General features: G+C 50.1%; 1 protein-coding gene across 1 annotated transcript; it reads left to right on the top strand.

Moving 5' to 3' along the window:
• Positions 1-11,829: 11,829 nt before the first annotated feature.
• On the top strand, positions 11,830-18,803 carry RND1 (Rho family GTPase 1). Its single transcript, XM_001504129.6, has 5 exons — positions 11,830-12,062; positions 12,837-12,924; positions 15,604-15,713; positions 16,586-16,720; positions 17,713-18,803. The coding sequence occupies exons 1-5, from the start codon at positions 11,943-11,945 to the stop codon at positions 17,956-17,958; spliced, it is 699 nt and encodes a 232-aa protein (XP_001504179.1). The 5' UTR covers positions 11,830-11,942; the 3' UTR covers positions 17,959-18,803.
• Positions 18,804-19,372: the final 569 nt, after the last annotated feature.

Here is a 19,372-nt window from a genome sequence, read left to right as displayed (position 1 = left end):
TGTTATTAACGATGGTTAGGGCCCCGGGCTAGTCCTGAACCAGATGTACCATTGTCATTGTCAGCTGCATTATGGGTCAAGTGGCCTTTATGGACCCATTTAATGCCTTTTCTCTGGGAAAAATGTCTTTGGTTTCCAAATAACCAAGTTATATATAAACCCTTTAGATAACCAGCTTACAAATTGGGAACTGCTCCTATAGAAGTATTTAGGTAACACCGAGTGGGAGAGTAAAGGGACGAGAACAGAGTGGGCTTGCTCAGAAAAGTTTCCAAGAGGTTTGTGAAGCAAAGGTGGGGAATGAGGAAAGGCACACAGGTTTTAGAGTCAGACAAACCTGGGTTCAAATCCCAGCTCTGCCTCTTACTGGCTGTGACACCTGCTGGCTTTACCTAACTTCCCCTCATTTCCTCTCTCCAGGAAACAAAGACAATCATTTTTGCCTCGAGAGTTAGAGGGGGCCTTAAAGAAAGATTGTTTGTATTGCCTTCAGCACAGTGCCCGGCACAGAAGTGGCAATGAATGGTAGGTGTTGTAATGTTGTCAAAATGGGGTCTTTCCCCTCCACGTGAGGTAACAGGATCTGTGACCTGCTGAGGTCTCTGAACCCGATATGCAGCTCTCCCACATGCAGGAGGGAGCCCAAGCTGGTCACAGAGAGGACTGCCTTCTGCCTTCCCTAAAGAGACGGTTCCAAAGGATGCGGATGGAAAGGGGACTCCAGAGGAGGGTTGGGGGGGGAGGGGGAGGACAAAGGAGTAGGGGGTCTGAGTGCCCCAAAGACAGGGTGCTTCAGTGCACATTGTTTCTGTGGAGGTGTGTGTCTGTGGGGTCCTGTGCGGCTCTGGTGACTGCGTGTGTGAGCGTGACAATGTGTGCAAATGTTCTGCCTGTCAGCTGGACTCAGGAGATCCCCCTTCTTCTCTCAGGCCCCATTACTCAGCTCTTTGCGGTCCTAAGCCTTATCGCTTAGCTGTCTGCCCTCTGGCCTCTTCCCTTTGTTTACCAGCTTGGCTGGCTTTCTCCTCTGGGAACAAAGGAGGTGTTCAGTTCTGGGCAGTGCCTGGCTCCCGCTGCCCCACCCCCACTCCCTTCCCCTTTCTGGAGCATTGCCCCTCCTGGCTCAGGCAGACCCCTTGGTTCTGAGAGGTCCTTTTCCACAGTTCCAGGGAGAGGGGAGGCTGAGCTCCTCAGTTGGCACCCCGTTTTTCTCATCCTCTGGCTCCCATTCCTGTCCCCATCGAGGCCCCTGAAGCTTCACTTGTCTGGGCCAGAGGCAGCTCCTCTCCCCATTGTCTGGCCAGGATTTGGAAGCTCTGGTTTCCATAGCAACCCCTGGGCATTTAATTAAGGGAGGAGGCCTTCATCTCTTCTAGTCTGGGCAGTTCCAAATCTCTACCCGAAAAGGATACCCTGAGGGGGTGAGGGAAAAGCATTGTCCTCCAATATAGCACAATTCTGGCTTCTCCACAGAGCCCATTATAGCCTTCCCAGCCCACCCCCCTCCCACCTGCCACCCCTACACCCACCTCCCACCAGAGCAGCTGGGGGTGGGAGCCTCCAGACCACATAGGGCCAACCTCAGGTCCCAGGATAGCAGGGGTTTCCAGGGGGGGCAGGCAATTGTAAGCCCCTTCCTCCCCCAAGTACACTGTCACTTTGTTTACTGGACTCTGGGGCTGGGGGTGGGGTGGGAGGGAATTCAACACTGGCCCTACTATCCAATTGCTTTACCATGGAATGGGTTTATGGGTGCTTTGAACCCCCTGTAGTTAAATGTAAAATGTTGTATATACGTTCATTATAAGCTTTTCCTGGGTAGTGGGTACACAGCTTTCATCAGATCCTCAAAAGAGATCTGTTTTCTCAAAAAGGTCCCTATCTCTGCCATTTGTCAGCTGTGGGACCTTAGACAATTTACTTAACCTCTCTGTGCTTCTGAGTCCTCATATGTGAAGTGGGGATAATGATACTTACTTCACGAGATGGTTGGTATCGGGTGAGCACTTGGTCAGGGGTTGCTGTTAAAGGTATTATGACTATGAGACAGGGCTAAATGGAGGACCCCACACCTTATCCGTTCCACACTCCCTCAAGACAACAGGTCTGCCCTCTCAGTGGGAGGCACTCACCTCCTCCCCGCTCATTCCTTTCCCTCTCTGCCCCACCCCAGCCTGCTGGAAAGTGCTCCAAACTCTGATCGGAAGCCAGCCGCTTTCAAGAACCTCGTCATGGAATGGAATTTCCGAGTTATCCCAGTTCCTGAAATTCCTGTCTCTGATTTTTCAGCTGTTGCCATGACCACTTTTCCCCACTTCTGGTTAGGTTACTTTGTGTGTGTTTCCTTTTCATTGTATTTTTAGACTTTGGAAAAAGTAAACATAGTTCACACAGTAGCACCTTCCTGATCTTTTGGTTCTCCACGGGCGCAGGGGCAGGGGCACTCCTTTCCCCTGACCATTCTTCAACCCTGCCTGCCTGCCCCCAAACATCCTTACCTTCTTTTAAAAATTCCCAGACTTACACCACCCATCTCTCATCACTCTGCCTATCCCATCCTCTCCGCACTGAAACATGCAGATTGTAACACAATTCTGAACTGCATGTAACTCTGGGTCTTTTATCATTTTTATATTTTTATCATGTTTCCCTCCTGGAAACATCCCCCACTGTGGTATTTTTTCCTCCCTTCAGAAGACACAACTCTGTCCCTGTAGGTCTTTGCTTGTCACACTGTGATCGCACCCTGATTCAAAGGAGGAGCTGGGAAGTCAGATGAACCCAGGACCCTGCACCCCATCAATTATGTTTAGGCTTCATCATCAATAAAATAGTATTTAACTAGTAGAGTTGTAAGAGGTTTAAGTGAAATAATGCAAGGAGAGCACTGAGCGCAGGGCCCTGCAGGTGGCCAAGGCCTCAATAACAGAGCTGTCATTCTACGGACCTGAGGCTTTCCAGGATGCAGCGTTATTTCTCAGCCTTCTTTCAACTCAGTTCACACCCCAGCCAGAGTCATGGAGCTGGACTGGGCGCTGCCAGTGTCAGAAGACACGGGTGCTACAGGGAGGTGGCGAAGGAGAGAGGTGGGAAGGACTGAGCATTAGACATGTGAGGGCAAGAGAATGGGATCTGGATTATTCAGTCTGGAGAAAACCAGAAGAGGGAAGGACTCAATAATAACAGAGTTCAGGGCTCTCTCTGGCAATTATATTTTCTCTCCCTCGGAGAAGAGGAAGCGTTGGGGTTGAAGAGACCGAGGGTGGTCGTCAGAAGAATGTCCCCGCTGTGGATAAAACCCTGGCTCAGGAAATCTATGATCCTTGCTGAGGAAACTGAGGCTCACAGAGGTCATGGCTTATCTAAGGTCACAAGTCAGTAAGTGCTGGGCCCTGGGCTCAGACCTCAATCTGCTGAGTGCAGAGCCAAGGCTTTCTAGTGGCATCTGTTCCCCAGAGGCCAGGAGCCCTGTGGGGTCAGGTGGGATGACAGGCCGAGTGGAGACTCCTAGTTTGCTTCAGATTCCCACTCCCCAGGAAGCGCTGGAAAGAACATGAGGTGATGCAATTAATGCCATCCCCATTTGAGACATAAGAAAGCTCAGTGAGAGGTTGAGTAATTTGCCCAAGGTCACACAACTGGTAACTGCTGAGCCAGGAGTCAAAGCCAGGCCGTGTGGCTTGAGTCTGCGCTCTCCACCTGTGCTGCCTCTGGAAGCTTCAGGAGTCAGGTTTTGAGTCTCTTCCGGCTGACTCCTGAGCCAGAATGCTAATGCTGTTCTGTACCACCTCTCTCACCCTCAGAGGCCAGAGGACTGAGTGAGAGAGTGCGGGGAGAGCTGTCTTCCTTATGCGTGGCTGGCTCTGGTTCTGCCTTTTTTTTCCAGTGTTTGCTCTGTGCCTGGGTTTATACCTGGGCCATCACCAGCCTGGAAGCCAGGCCCTCCCTCAGCATTTTCCTCAGTCTGTACCCAGGATTGCGGGTAAACAGGTGACTGCCTGACCCTCTCTGTCCCACTCGCCGCAGGACTCCTGTTGTGTGGAGCACATCCTCTAGTGTGTCCTGGAAAACCTGGCTGTAGGTAGAGCAGGAAGTGAGTCCAGGCTTGCATTTTGTAGCTGAGAATGCAGAGGCCCAAAGAGAGAAAGAGTTGATTAGGGTCATTCCCTCGGTCTAGACATTTACCGAGTGCCTGCTGTGCTCCAGGCTCTGTCGGGTGTTGGGGACATGGCAGGAACAACACTGATAAGGCCCTGCCCCCTGGAGTCCACCTTATCAGAGTGGAGGAGAAAGACAATCAACAAAAGAATAGGTAAATGAATAACATAAACCAGAACACTATCATATACCAGAGAACATGAAAGAGGACGATCAGGTGGCTACTTTAGTCCAGGTGACCTCTCTGGGCAGATGACATTAAACCTGAGATCTAAGGGATGGAAAAGTGCCAATTGGGACAGTCAAGGAGAAAGACATTCCTGGCAGAGGGAAGGCAGTGAAAAGGCCCTGAGCACAATCAGAGTATATTATCCTTAGCCAAGATACGTGTTTCGGGAAACTTTAATTTCAGTATAAATATATGCGTGTGTGTGTATATACTGTACATACGTATATATACGTGTGTAAAGCATGAGTATGTACAGGCGTTGAGTTGTGATATAACATGTATTTCTAACAGGTATTTCTGAGATGTAATATGTATTTCTGACACAAATCTGCATGACTTGTGGACAGAAAAGTTTGAAAGCCATCATTGGAGGGATCAAAACAAGTTCAAAGTGGCTGGAGCACAGTGTGGGAGAGGAAGAAGGTAGGCGATGAGGTCAACCAGGGGGAAAGGGCAGATCATGTAGGATGCTATGAGCCAGGATAAGAAATTGGATTCCGGGGGCTGGTCCTGTGGCTGAGTGGTTAAGTTCCTGCGCTCTGCTTTGGTGGCCCAGGGTTTCGTTGGTTCGGATCCTGGGCATTGACCTAACACCGCTCATCAAGCCACGCTGAATTGGCATCCCACATAGCAGAACTAGGACTTACAACTAGAATATACAACTATGTACTGGGGGGCTTTGGGGAGAAGAAGAAAAGAGAAGAAGAAGAAGAAAAGATTGGCAACAAATGTTAGCTCAGTGCCAATCTTTAAAAAAAGAAATTAGATTTTACTCAAAGTGGACTTGACCCCATAGGAAGGCTTAAGCAGAGGATGGACATGATCTACTGATCTATTAGTTTCTTGGTTTTATTTTTAATCCAACCATTTAGAAATAAAGAAACTAAGTCCCCTTACAGTCATTTCCCTACCAAAGCAGGTTTGCCTCACTTTTGCAGGCAAGAAATCTAGGGGCAGATGGGGAGAGTTATACTTATGTCTGTCTTGGCCAGCTCAGGAGGGACCTCCCGCAGGGCCCCAGGGGAGTGCAAGCACAAAGATCCCCAGGGAGGCTGTGATGAAGGGTGAGCAGAAGGAGGACCAGTCAGGGTATAGAGGGTGAGGGACTTGCTATGCGGGAGGATGAGGAAGTGGCTGGACTTGGGAAACTGAAGAGGGAGTAGGTCTGGCTTAGGGGCCATATCATTTCCCAGCTCACTCCCATGTTCCTGAGGTGCTTTCCTCCCTTAGAATTCCCCTTGGCAAGAGGACTTCCTGCCACTAACCCAGCAAGTGGCCACCTTGGTCTTGACCAAGCCTGGGGTGGTGGCAAGAGAAGGCCTTCATGCTGTGGTCTCGCCAGTCTCCTGTACTCCAAGTGCCTGCCCCACATATGGCTGCTGTGAACTCCCTTCAGCTACATTCTGCTCCTCTGTTCCCCTCACTCCTACTCCCCAACTCAGCCCGAACCAGATAGAACACAGGCTTCTTCAGGACCACTCTCTTTCCTGCCTCTCTGTGTTTCCCCTCCTGCCCCATCCTCAGCTGAGCCATCTCCATCCTTCCCTCCTCGTTCTTAGTCCGGCTCAGGTAGCTTTTTCTTTTTCTGTCTTTTCTCCTCCTAGCTATACCTTTACTACCACAGACATATACATTCATTCGCTGGTCCTCTTCCCAGGTCTCCATCTCTTGCTTCCAAGCCATCCTATTCCCCTAGAACATTCCCAACGTCCTGCCATCCCATTCCCCTAGAACATTCCCTATACCCTGCCCCACTTCTCAGCATCATATTCTTATTTTACATCATGGCTCAGTGCTACTTCCTCCAGGAAATTTTCCTGGAAAATTCTTTCTTTTTGTTTCTCCTTCCAATCTTTCATCAGACTCATGTAAAAACACTCAGCTCCCAGGAAGGGGAGCAGCAGAGCATGGGAAGGAGAAAAGCCCCAGGAATGGGCCTGGAATTCATAGCCAGGCCTTAGTTTTCTCCTGTGGAACAGAGACAATTTCACAGAATACCAACCCCAAGCAAGGCCACTCTAGGACCATGATTGGTCAAACACAAGACCTCTCGTAGTCACATCTGAACAGACAACAACAAGAACATTGTCCAAGCCACAAAAATGACCAAACATCCCCCATCTGGCTAATGTGTGTGGCTGCTTCCTCTTTCCCAATCACAGCTTTTGTTCTGCTTCATTCCTCCCACCTTCTAGAGAAGATTTGTTAAGGTATCCAATCGTAGAATTCTCCAGCTTTCTGACATCATCCAACACAGAGTGAATCCTTGCTTCCTTGACCTCTCCCCAAATCAGCAAATACAAGTCCAAATCCCAAGTCCTTTCTAACCCCCTTTTCCTGGATGCCTCACAGTTCTGCCACAGTGTGTGTTCTCCTTGTTGAAATGAGCCCATAAGCCCAATTTTGTTCAACTGAAAGTGTCTGCTGGTGGTCTTTGGCTGGAGGGCACTGACACTCAAGAACAACATATAGGCATACTTGTTTGTATTTTTTTAAAACTATAAACTCCTGGGGCCAGCACGGTGATGCAGCAGTTAAGTTCCCACGTTCTGCTTTGGGGGTCCGGGGTTCACTGGTTCGGATCCCGGGTGTGGACATGGCGCCACTTGGCAAGCCATGCTGTGGCAGGCGTCCCACATATAAAGTGGAGGAAGATGGGCACGGATGTTAGCTCAGGGCCAGGCTTCCTTGGCAAAAAGAGGAGGATTGGCAGCAGATGTTAGCTCAGGGCTAATCTTCCTCAAAAAACAAAACAAAACAAAACTATAAACTCCTGTATTTTGGATTTTAAGTGAATTTTATGATATTTTAGCATCGGATTTCCTTTCCTAATTATGTTCTCAGTCAAACTGCCCCACTCCCCACTCTGAATCATCTGTTCCACTTGAGTGGATTGATTCTTCAGTCTCTGGGCATGTTTAGCATTTTCCTGCATCCATATCTTGTTTCAGAATTAAGCCCAGGCAAAACCATCATCTTCCTAAGCCTTCCACATCACCTAACCAGATCTGACCCCTCCCTCCTCAGCACTTCTAGTGCACTTGGTTTTAATTACCCGCAGGCCTCGGCTTTATCTCCCCTTGTAGCTGTAAACTCCCTGAAGGCAGGGACTGAGTCTTAAAACTTGGTTAGCACTGTAGTGGCTGCTCCAGCTAAAATGCCCCGTCAAAAGGTCAGGTGTTCCCAAGTGCCAGGGGCCAGAGGTCCCTGAGATCATGAGAAGTTATGGCTTAGGACCGAGGAGTGGAGCACCTGAGTCATATTGAGTGGGGAGAATGGGCCTTGCCCTGCCAGACTCCTGGGGGTTGCAGGTGGCCGGGTGCTTGGGAGCTCTTTGTAAGGAGCCCCAGGGCAGAGAAAGTACTTGGCTTGTGTACCCTGCTAAGAGTCAGAGTGAATTTGAATTTGCATCACCCTGAACATCTTTGTGTATTATGTCGCTGTCCCAGATAATGAACTTATCAGAGAAATCAGAGCCAAAAAAATGATACTGCAGCCCTGAGCTTTGCATATGTGGTACACACACACACGCACACACACACTATCTAGGCTAGTGGTTTTTAAACTGTATTCCCTGGGGTTTGTCTGTGGAGTTACCCCAGGAGAGGAGGGGAGGCTGAGTGAGTCCCACTCCGAGTCCCTCATTCTTTTTTTTCCTGAGGAAGATTCACCCTGAGCTAACATCTGTGCCAATCTTCCTCTATTTTGTATGTGGGTTGCCACCACAGCATGGCCGCCAACAAGTGGTGTAGGTCCCTGCAGGGGGGAACCGAACCCAGGGACCAAACTTGGGCCACCAAAGCAGAGCGTGCTGAACTTAACCCATGGGCCATGGGGCTGGCCCCAAGTCCCTCATTCTGATTCAGCCAGAGCAGTTTTGTCTTTTTGGAATTCTGCATAAGATTTAATTTTTAAAGGAGTTTACTATATGTAAACAACACTATGGAGATGCAATCAGCAAAATCCAGAACATGGAAGACGCTGAAGAATAAACAACCTGGTTTCTTCAACAAATAAATTGCACGGAAAAAAAAGGGAGGTGGAACCTATGAAACAAAAGACACCTAAGAGCCACGTCAGCCAAATTCAACGTGTGGACCTTGTTTTGATTCTGATTTGAATAAATCAATGTATGACACAGTTGGGGAAATTTTAACAGTGATTGGCTTTTGGGTGATATTAAGGAGTTACTTGTTTATTTTTAGTTGTAACAATGGTACTGTGGTTATATTAACAGAGTCCTTTTCTTTTAGAGATGAGTACTGAAATATCTCTGGATTAAATGATACGATGTCTAAAACTTGCTTTAACATCCCCCAGTACAGGAGGCGCGGGGGAGATGTGAGGGGTCTACATGAGGCAAGGCTGTGCTGGTAATGGTTGAAGTTGGTGATGGGTACATAGGGCTTCATTGTATTATTCTTTTGACCTTTTTAAATGTTTGAGATTTTCCACACACAAGAAAGGCTTTTTAAATAAACAAGTTAAAGGAGACTCTATAGAGAAGATTTGGAAATATAACCTTATTTTTTTTAAAGAAACAGCTTTATCAAGATATAATTCATACGCCATACAATTCACCAATTTAAACTCTACAATTCAGTGGTTTTTAGTGTATTCACAGAGTTGTACAACAATCACCACAATCAAATGAGAAGATCTTCCTCATCCCAAAAGAAACCCCATACCCATTAGTGGTCATTCTCCATTGCCCCCCAGCTCCTACGGCCCCAGGCCACCACTAATCTACTTTCAGTTTCATTGGATTTGCCTACTCTGGACATTTCATACAAAGGGAATTGTACAATATGCTGTTTTTTTGTGACAGGCTTCTTTTTAATGTTTTCAAGCATAACCTTGTTTTAAACTTGGTCTTGATAGGAAACAGCCACTTTGTAAATTTGTTATTCTTCTATGGATTTTTAGATAAATAATACATTTAAAAGTATTTATTTTTAAATAAAGACACTTGGAAGAGGTTTAAACAAACTTGAGGGAGGGAGTCTAACTACTGAAAAAAAAGGCTAAAAGCTCCTTCTCCAGTCCAAACCCCTCACATTACATTCAAGGAAACAGGGGCCCAGAGAGGGAAGTGACTTTCCCAAATGCACACAGCTTGTTAAAGGCAGAGCTGGGTCCAACACTCAGGCCTGCTGGACTTTGGCTCCATCCTCTTTTTGTGTTGTCATGCTGCCTTCTGACCTAACACAAAGACACACGCACACACACCACTTTTCCCACCACAATGCATAAATATGTGACCCACAAAATATCTTCAGTGACACATCTTGAGAATCAGCCCTGATGGAGGCTGCTCTGTCTCACAGCTCAGGCTTTCTGCTGCCCTTCCCTGAAATAAGCCACCCAGGGAAGAATCAGTGTTAGCACCAGCTCCTAGAATTTCTATCTCAGAGGAGCTCAGGAATGGCAATCGTGTTAGAAGCCAGAGGAAGCTGTTTGCATAGCAGGAGGAAGCTGTTTGCATAGCAGGAACAGTTTTTACTTATATTGACTATTTATTTGGAGTGGCTGGTGGAGGGGGTGGGTGGAGGGGGAGGCTGTGGAGAACATGCGGGAGAGAGAGGGCTAAAGCCTTTGGGGCTGCCATTGGAGGGAACCCAGTTATGAGTTAAGAGAACGTATGGGAACCCTACTGATGCTTCCAGAACTGAGTCCAGATGAGACTGAGGGTGGGGAACGGGGGGAAAAGGTCAGGCTGAGGGAAAAGGACTCGAGGTTGAGGAAATCTATGATCTTACAGCTGTTTCTGGAACTCTCCCAAACCATACTTACAGACAGTTCAGAAAAAGGGCAAGAAGAGGACAAATTCTATATACAGAACATTATCTGAGGGCTGAGGATGGGGCCTGGGGAAGGGAGAGGGAAAAAACTTCCAGAGAGCCTGGGAGAGGAGGGCAACCAGCTAATGGTAGCACCTGGAAAACTCTCTTTCTAGTCTAGAGGTTCCTGTAGGTGATCCCTAATCCCTGGAAGGGGGACCTGAAGAGGTGGGTAGAGGACAGTCAAGGCCTTAGCCCCAAAGCCCTCACACAAACATGGATGGTGGACTTGGACTTGATGGAAGACATGCTGGCTGGGTTACGTTCTCAGAATACCCTCCATTCTCCTGTCTATAGTGGACATTGGAAATCTCACTCTCAGAGAGCTTTCCCTTCGGGTCTGGAGAAGGCTTTTAAACATCCTGTAGAAGAGGGAAAATAACCCTGAGTGGGGCAGCAATGATGGTGAATTAGGAGTAAAGCTCAGATGGAACGAGGCCTGCTCCAGAGGCGCTGGGCTTGACAAGGGGACAGGACCTAAGGATGAACTCTGGAGTGCTCTCACTTTTGCCCAAGGTCAGTCTAATCTGGTCCCTGATCCCCAGGAGGCCTTATTTAGGCTGCCTTTGTTCCTGAATAACCAGTGGGTTATCCAAGCTATGTACATCCCATGGTTCTGCTAGCGGAGAGCTGCCTTAAGATGCATGGGCTCTGAGGGGCAGGGCTGGCAGGCAGTTAGGTAGCTCATTTCAACCTTAGGTTGCCCTCCAGCTTTCTAATCCTAGAGCCCCAGTCTTCCAGTCTGGACTTTCACCAGGTGACACACGCAGCGCGTCGGCATCGGCAGGTGTCAGCCTGAAACTGGACCTATGCCTGATTCATCCAGGAAGCTGAACCCAGGCAGCAGAACAAACACCCCTAAGCAGCTCCTGCCAGGCATGGGTAAGAGGTTGTCCAGCAAAACAGACAGTGGCTTTGTGTGCTTTGTTCTCCTCCTCTCTCCCATCCCCACTTACCAGAGTCCCCCATTCCTTTCTCTCTGCCCATCTGTGGGTCAGAAGCTGTGTAGCTTTTTTCCAAATGATGAAAGAAGGCTTGTTGATTTATTTACTTTTTTAGTGAAGGTGATTCCTAAGGAAGAGACTTGGGTGTTGAAAGGGGTACAGCTGGAGCTAATAAAGGGGTACAGAGGGAGCTTCTGGGAGGGGAAGCCAGAAATGGGAACCGGTTTGGATGGAGATCAGATGGAACAAAGAGGTGGGAGATCCCTGGGGCTAGGCCCCGCACACATCCGGGGTGCCACCCGTCTATAGTTTAGGCAGGTCCTGCTCTTCTCTTGGGGCAATTCCAGCTTAACCTCACTTTCTGCGTTGATGGCTAGTTTATTGTTTTTGGCACTAATTGGTGGACACTCAAGACCATTTAATTTTGCTTCAAGTTCCCTCCCTCTTCCCAAATACAAATGGAAAACAGCGTGGGAATCCCCTTTCGGAGGAAGCAATGGTGCAGCTTTAAGAAAAAGGGAAGGGAGGAAGAGGGCACTGACTCAGATCCTCCTACCATTGGCTGCTGGAGGGGATCCCACCTCAGGGATTGGCCTGGACAGAGACCGCCTCCTCTTGTGATTGGCTCGGCCAGGGAGATATAAAGGGGCTGTGCTGGCCTCATTTTCAGTAGGAGGGAGGCAGGGAACCCGGCTGAGTTTGTGTGCTGAGACGCACCTGGCGCAACCCTCCTCTCTGAATCGGAGTCCAGGTCCCGCGGAGCCCGCAGCCATGAAGGAGAGACGGGCCCCCCAGCCGGTCGTGGCCAGATGTAAGCTCGTTCTGGTGGGGGATGTGCAGTGTGGGAAGACAGCGATGTTACAGGTGTTAGCGAAGGACTGCTATCCCGAGGTGAGCTGCCCGGCCGCCCGCTGGCCGGCTTTTCTCCTTGCGTACCTGTTCCGGGGTAGATTCCTAGCTGCCCAGGGGATCTGTCTCCCCCGCCCCGCCCCATCCTTAGCCGCCTTCTAGCGGAGGACCGCGCTGCCTTAGCCTCCCCTGAGACCTGTTCCACTTCTGCCGCCCTGCTGGCTCCTCCTCACCTCTTCACCCATAGGCCCCAATCAAATCCCCTCCCACCTCCCTTCATTCTGGAGTCTGCTCTCAGGAGAGGGAACTGGAGGCATTTGAGAGTCTGGGGTTTCTTCTTGACGTAATACCTGCCTGTCTTGTCACCCCATCCTCAAAGGGTCTATGAGCACGTCCCCAGGGAGGCTGCTGCTGCCTCTTTCTGCTGTTCTGCTGGACCAAGGGGCTTGTGGGGAGAAGATAAAGAGCTAGAATTGGCTTGTGGCTCTGAAATTGGGAGACAGGCAAATCTGGGGATGAGAGGAATCTGTGTGTGTGTGTGTCTCCCTGGCCATCTAGGATATGGGGGGCTTGCCCCTGGCTGGAAGTCATTCACATTTCTTACTTCCCAGTGTACCAAGTGCCTGTGCATCTACACTCCCCTCCTTCCTGTCCTATGTGGTTTCTCCTGCCCCAGGCATCCCCTCCCCTGGCCCCTTATCTTCTGCCACTTTAGTGTCTCACCAGGGTGAGTGGCTTCTTGTGTAGCCAGCAGTAATGGGGAGGATTATGGGGTAGGGGTGCCCAGAGTGTGACCAGTTCTTTTCTTTTTCACAGACTTATGTGCCCACCGTGTTTGAGAATTACACAGCCTGCTTGGAGACAGAGGAACAGCGAGTGGAGCTCAGTCTCTGGGACACGTCAGGTAAGACTGCTGGCCCCAAATCCCCGCTTCCCACCTCCACGGGGCTGCTGAGGCTGCTGCCGTTTAGAAATTGTTTCCCTCTTGGGTGAGGAGAAGGAGTATGGTGCCATCTTCAGAAGGGGACCTGAAGATTCCTTGGTTGGGGATGGGAGAGGGGTTTGGTCAACTCACTTGGCTGGTCTAGGGGTGCAGAGTGGATGCAACCCCAGAAGCTACTCATTTCTTTGAGTATAGCTCCACCCTTCAGAGGTCTGGGAGGGTAAGGTGAGTGGACCTCTGAAGACTACTGGGGGACAGTCAGATAGGGTTTCTTCATTTCCACTCCCAACACATACACACACACACACACACAGAGCTTTTACTGCCCCAGAGCAAAGCCAATTAGCAGGCAGGTGGCAGTGCTGCTGCTGGAGGCAGTTGTGGTCGAGGCAGGGAGACAAGCCTGCTTTTGGGGAAATATTGCTCCTGACTCAGTTTTCTCTCCTGCATTCCATCGTGGGCCACTGCTGTTCGCCTGCCGCAGCTCGGCTCTACTCGTCATGCCGCTGCGGCTCAGGGATGAAGCGATGCATCATCGCTGTTTTGGCGGGTGGGGGAGATGGCTTAAGGTGGGGCATAGTCACACTGTGGACAGTGGCAGGAGGTGGGGGTGTTGGCTTTGACCATTTCCCCCCATTCTGGGCTGAGGTAGAAGATGTTGTGTCCTTCTAGAATGTAGAAAGCAATATTTTTCCAGGCTCTCAGCCCTAAACCCTCAGTGCTAGGTTGATCTTTGCTTTGATTGTGACCCCTTCCCATTATCTCTTTCCTCTAGTCCTTTTTTAATAGCCTGGGGTCAGAGTCATAATTAAGGACTAAAAGCCAGGAATAGGAGAAAGAAAATCAAATCGACTCCTCTCCAAAAATGCATATTCAGGCTGAGTTTAAAGAGGAACTATAAAGCACTCAGGATTTCCTGTTACAGATAATAAATATGCTGGCCCTACTCCTCCTAAGAGCTCTTGTTCCTATGATCTGATTTTGAGATTTGAAAAGATTGGGGGTAGGGGATGCGTGAAAAGAAAAGGAGACTTCCCCTTGCTCCACCCTCCCCAAAACCAAACCAAACCCAAATTCCTCAACCTGGTGTGCTTTTCTCTGTTACAGCTCCAGGGCTTGGGAGGCAGGGTCTGGTTATCCTGGACTGTGCTATGCTGGCGAGATCAGACTGGAATGCAGCTTGGCTGCATGATATATGGTTTTTCATCTGCTGTACCCTGCCCACCTCTCACTCTTCCCAGAATCTTACTGCAGCTCATCTCTTTTTACTACCACCGCCTCAAAGCTCCCCCACCCCTGCTGCTTCCCCCCTCCTCCCACAGCCAGAAGGCAGCCCTTGAATCCCAATCCAGATAATAGAAAATCAGCAAGGTGGTCTGTATTCCCCGTGTCGCATCCCCACCCCTCAATTTCCCAAAGGATGCAGGCTCAAACTCCCTCTTTCAAATTAGGTGCCCACAAAAAAGGAGGAAGTGGCAGGGGTGTGTGGGCTGGGGCTTCCCAACACTGGGGCCAGGGTCGAACCTGTTCCCATTATTCACTTGCTCTCTTAGGGGAGGGGGATCGCTTGGAGCCAGATGGAGGCCTCCTCCTCTCCCCCTCCCCGCCCCGTGCTGCAGTGCTCTCTTTGCTCACTGCTGCCAGGATGAGACCCCACCTCAGAGAGGGGATGGGGTTGGATTGCTGAAGGAGCAGGCAGATATCCCAGGTCTCCTTTACTCCTTTTTTTTTTTATGACCAACCCCCCCCCCCCAGCTTGGATACCCCCCAGTTTCCATGGCAATTGCGGTGCAGGGAGAGGGGCTGCTTGCTATTCTGAGCACGAATTGTCTGGGTTCCAAATCTGCTACTGTTCCTTCCCCAGGGTGGAGGGGGCAGACTCAGCCCCTAGCATCCTACCATATTGGACCACCTGGGTCTGCAATGCCTACTCCCCTCCCAGTGAAGGACCCTCACTCAAGCCTCTAAATCCCCAGCTCTTGGTGGTGTTGTCTTTGAGACTGCCTCCCTGTGATCTTTGGGGGGTGGGGGGGGGGGTGGTGGGTAGGGCTCTAGCTTTCCTTTTGCTTTTTTCAGTGTAAGCTGATTTGGGTGGGAGGAGGAGTGGGACAATGAATCCTTGATGCTCTCTCTGCTCTACCAGCCTCCTAGAGTTCTGACCCCATGGCAAAGAAGCAGGTCAGACAGTTACATAACAGGCAGGTTTGTTTCTTCACTAGGGGGACCCTGGAGCAGAGGAAGGGAGCAGAGGTTGGGCAGAAGGCAGGCAGACTCTAGAAAAGAGACATTAAACAGCCCTGGTCCCTCTGCAGGGGTGGGCGCATCTTCCTCTATGACTCAGAAAACTGGCAGACCTTAAATTCAGCCCACTGTAAGACCCAGACAGGGTCAAATTATACTCCACCCCTTTTATTTTGCCCCCTTTCCCCTTTTCAGGACTAAGAAAGATGATACTCTTGCACTGCCTTTTGCAGGTAGTCAGGTCACAAGCTTCTAGGCTGCAGCACATTTCCCTGGGAGATGGGTGGGGCCAACAAACCTAAGGGACTGAGAATGATATTCTTAGGATTCTTTGGGTGTAGGCCTGTGGGAGAGGGAAAATGCCATGGCTCACCATCAGCTCTTTCTCTCCTGTACCAGGATCTCCCTACTATGACAATGTCCGTCCACTCTGCTACAGCGACTCAGATGCAGTATTATTATGCTTTGATATCAGCCGTCCGGAGACAGTGGACAGTGCACTCAAGAAGGTAAGGCTGGATAAACTCTACAATCTCAAGCTCAGCTTGAGAACAAAAAGGATTCCTGGGGACCTTGTCACTTAATCCCCATTGGTGTAAAAGGAAGAAACTGAGGCCAAGGAGAGAAGAGATTTGCCCAAGGCCACACCATTAGCTACAGCTCTGGGACTAGGACCAGATCTCCTGTCCCCTTGCCACTCTCCTATACTGCTCTGCCAGAGGCCTAGAAGGGGGATGGTGTGGAAGACTCAGGAAGCAAAGGATTGAGAGTCAGAGAACCTTTCGGTGATATGGTTTGGGAGTTGGGGATGGGGCCTTTTGGAGGCAGCTTCTATAGGCCTTGATCCCAGGCCCACTGGGACTGGGCAAGGCAGGCAGGCCTGAGCCGAACTGCTGGTAGGAAATGTCTTGGTCCGGGTGGCAAGGTCTGCCCATACTGAGGAGTCCCAAGATACCTTGTGGAACTAGCCTAGTTTTCCAGAAGACTCTAGGATTATCTCCTTCCCTTGGAAAGAAACTGTTTGTCTTCCCGCTGGCTTTCTGGACTTGTGAAGCCATTTGACTGGGTAGAAGGGGCTGATCCATGCCCTGTCTGCTTGGCAGAAGTGGGAGGAGATTTGCCTCTGTGCTTTCTCTGGTGACTCGGCTGTTGAATGAGGGCCCAGGCTCTTGGGTCAGCACTCCTGTGGCCCCAAAGGGCTCATGGGCAGGAAGATGATGTAATTAGTGCAGTGGCGATGCTGTGACTCAGAGAGAGGGCTGGGCTGGTGATAAGCTGGATGCTGTGTGTGACGTTGCCAACTGGGCTTCTCTGGGTATCTGTCAGCTACTGACTCCTTCCTTCCTCCTTCCCCTTCCCTTTGTCATGCATGGCTCTTCAGTGGAGGACAGAAATCCTAGATTATTGTCCCAGCACCCGTGTTTTGCTTATTGGCTGCAAGACAGACCTGCGAACAGACCTGAGCACTCTGATGGAGCTGTCCCACCAGAAGCAGGCACCCATCTCCTATGAGCAGGTGTGTGTGTGTGTGTGTGTGTGTGTGTGTGTGTGTGTGTTGAGGGGTGGGGTGGGGAAGGCCACAGGTAGAAGGCTTGAAATGTAGCCCTTGCTCAAATTATTTCACTATGCAAGAGAACTGGTATTCCAGGGGGCCATCTATAAGGAGCAAACTAGTCACCTAGATAGAGGTGGGGGGTTCCTGTTTACCCAGATTTATGCTATAGGTTGGCAGGTGAGACATTCCTGTGTGTGCCAGTGGTTCTCAGATTGCTCTTCTGGAGCCACGTGCGTTTACTCACTAGAAGTGCTTGTTAGAATTCCTGACTCCATACCTAGAGAGTCACTCTGGGAGAAAGATATGGGAACTGCATTTTTATTGAAATCTCTGGATAATTTCTTATGCACATAGAAGTGTGAAGATCATTTCTTTTATTTTTCTTTTCTTTTCTTAGGAAGATTGGCCTGAGCTAACATCTGTTGCCAATCTTCCTCTTTTTTTTCCCTCCTGAAAGACCCCAGTACATAGTTGTATATCCTAGTTGTAGGTCTTTCTAGTTCCTTGATGTGGGACGCTGCCTCAGCATGGCTTGATGAGTAATGCTAGGTCCGTGCCCAGAATGTGAACTGGTGAACCCTGGGCCACCGAATTGGAGCACACGAACTTAACCACTAGGCCACGGGGCCAGCCCAGATCATTTCTTTTAAACCAGTGTTTCACGTTAGAATCATCCGTGGAGCTCTTAAAAAGACTAATGCCTGGGCCCTACCCCAAGAAATTCTGATTTACTTGCTCTAGCATCAGTATGGTTTTAAAAGTGTTCCAGGTGAATCTAAGGTACAGTGAGGCTTCACCTTCAGAAAAGTCAGCAGAGGGTGGTAGTAGGGGACTGGCAGTTGGGTCCCATCCAGAGTAGTCCTGGGGAGTACCACTAACCACAGAAGGTGGTGTTTCAGAGCCATTTTGGACCACTGCATTGATGACTCCCTCCCACCCCCCACCCCCCACAGGGCTGCGCAATAGCCAAGCAGCTGGGTGCAGAAATCTACCTGGAAGGCTCGGCTTTCACCTCGGAAAAGAGTATCCACAGCATCTTCCGGACAGCGTCCATGGTGTGTCTGAACAAGTCCAGCACAATGCCCCCGAAGAGCCCCGTCCGAAGCCTCTCCAAGCGACTGCTCCACCTGCCCAGTCGTTCTGAACTCATCTCTTCCACCTTCAAGAAGGAAAAGGCCAAAAGCTGTTCCATCATGTGAAATGGGGGTTGGAGAGGGGAGACAACCTCCCACTTCCTCCCTTGGGTTGCAGAGGCACGGGGAGAGGGAGGATGAGACAATTTAGGACTCTGGACACGAGTTTTTCAGATGGCCACGGTGAGGGCTTGGAAGGAGACAGGAATGGGATGAGGAAAGAGCCAGGCCCGGCTTGAGGACCTGACACTTAAGAAAGAACCATCACACCCCAAGCCAGGCACTAGGTGGTGGAGGGGGCAGCTGCCCCAGTGCCCCCCACTCCAGAGGAAGGAAAGGTGTGGGGGTATGGGGCATGCTGGCCTCAGGGGCTCGGGGGCCTACAGGAGCCTCACCTTCAGCATCATGCCTCTTCCACACAGCGTTTCCATGCAGGCCAGGGGATGAGAGGGGTCTCTGAGCCCTTCCCTTCCCCTCTGAGGAGGCCACAGAGGAGTGGAGAGTGGGGAAGCCAAGAGGCAGCTCCCTTGGGAGCTGAGCCCGGGTGCTTCAAAACTGAAGGGCAGGAGCTGGTCAGAGCTGATGAGAAGGAAACCTCATCTTTGCATAGCCCATGCCTCATGGAGAGGTGACATCATACATTCACATGCTTCTCACCTAAGTCCCCACGGTCCAAGGGAGAAGCCCCAGACCCCCTTCTCTCACAGTGTGGGGGTGGTGGTGCTGCAGGGGGCAGGGCTGGGTGGGGGTCACCAGACTCTTTCTGCCTTTAGGGCAGTACAGCTGGCATTTGTTTTATAGACTCTTGTCTTTGGAATCGGGGGGAGGGGGGAATGTTTCAATCTGTTATATGTTCTGTGTTTAAAGAAGAAAACCTATTTATTAATGAAAAATATAACATATATAAAGAAGTTGGCTCCATTTCTTTAGTTTCTTTCTGTTGCCTTTCGTCTTGATAGTGAAGAAAAAGCTGTCCCGGAGCCCTGTCTGTAGGTTGCAGAGGGCTGCGTCCACTGTTCCCTAGCACCTCCAACAAGATCTCCTCCCTTTCCCTCCACCCCGTCTCGTCCCTAACCCCACCTAAGTCCTACTAAGCCAGTGAAGAGCTCCTGAGCTGTCGAGCTGAGTTTTTCAACCTTGGGACTAATGAATTTTGGAGTAGATAATGCTTTATTGTGGGGGCTGTCTTGTGCATTGGAAGATGTTTAGCATCATCCCTGGCCTCTACCTTCTAGATGTCAGTAGCACCTCCCAGTTGTCACAACCAAAAACATCTCCAGATATTGCTAAATGTCCCCTGGGGCAAAATCACTCCTGGGTGAGAACCACTGCCCTAGAGAGCCTAGAGGAGAAAGACAAGGTTTAGTGACATCATTGATAGGGGATCCAAGCTGCTGAGATCCGAACCCCTGCAGAGGGTGGACAGGCTGAAGCTAAGGTTGAGGGTAGGTTCCTGGGGTTCTGGTCTCCTGAATTCACA

This window comes from Equus caballus, chromosome 6 (genome assembly GCF_041296265.1).
Source record: "Equus caballus isolate H_3958 breed thoroughbred chromosome 6, TB-T2T, whole genome shotgun sequence".
Lineage (NCBI taxonomy): Eukaryota > Metazoa > Chordata > Mammalia > Perissodactyla > Equidae > Equus > Equus caballus.
The sequence above is the reverse complement of the archived record's forward strand: the minus strand, read 5'-3'. Positions and strand labels throughout refer to the sequence as shown.

What these genes read in the sequence shown, in the direction of transcription:
- RND1 (XM_001504129.6), top strand. Translation starts at nt 11,943, where the DNA reads ATGAAGGAGAGACGGGCCCCCCAGCCGGTCGTGGCCAGATGTAAGCTC. An exon ending in CAGTCTCTGGGACACGTCAG is followed by an intron (nt 12,925 to 15,603) that starts GTAAGACTGCTG and finishes CTCCTGTACCAG; the next exon opens with GATCTCCCTACTATGACAAT. An exon ending in CACCCATCTCCTATGAGCAG is followed by an intron (nt 16,721 to 17,712) that starts GTGTGTGTGTGT and finishes CACCCCCCACAG; the next exon opens with GGCTGCGCAATAGCCAAGCA.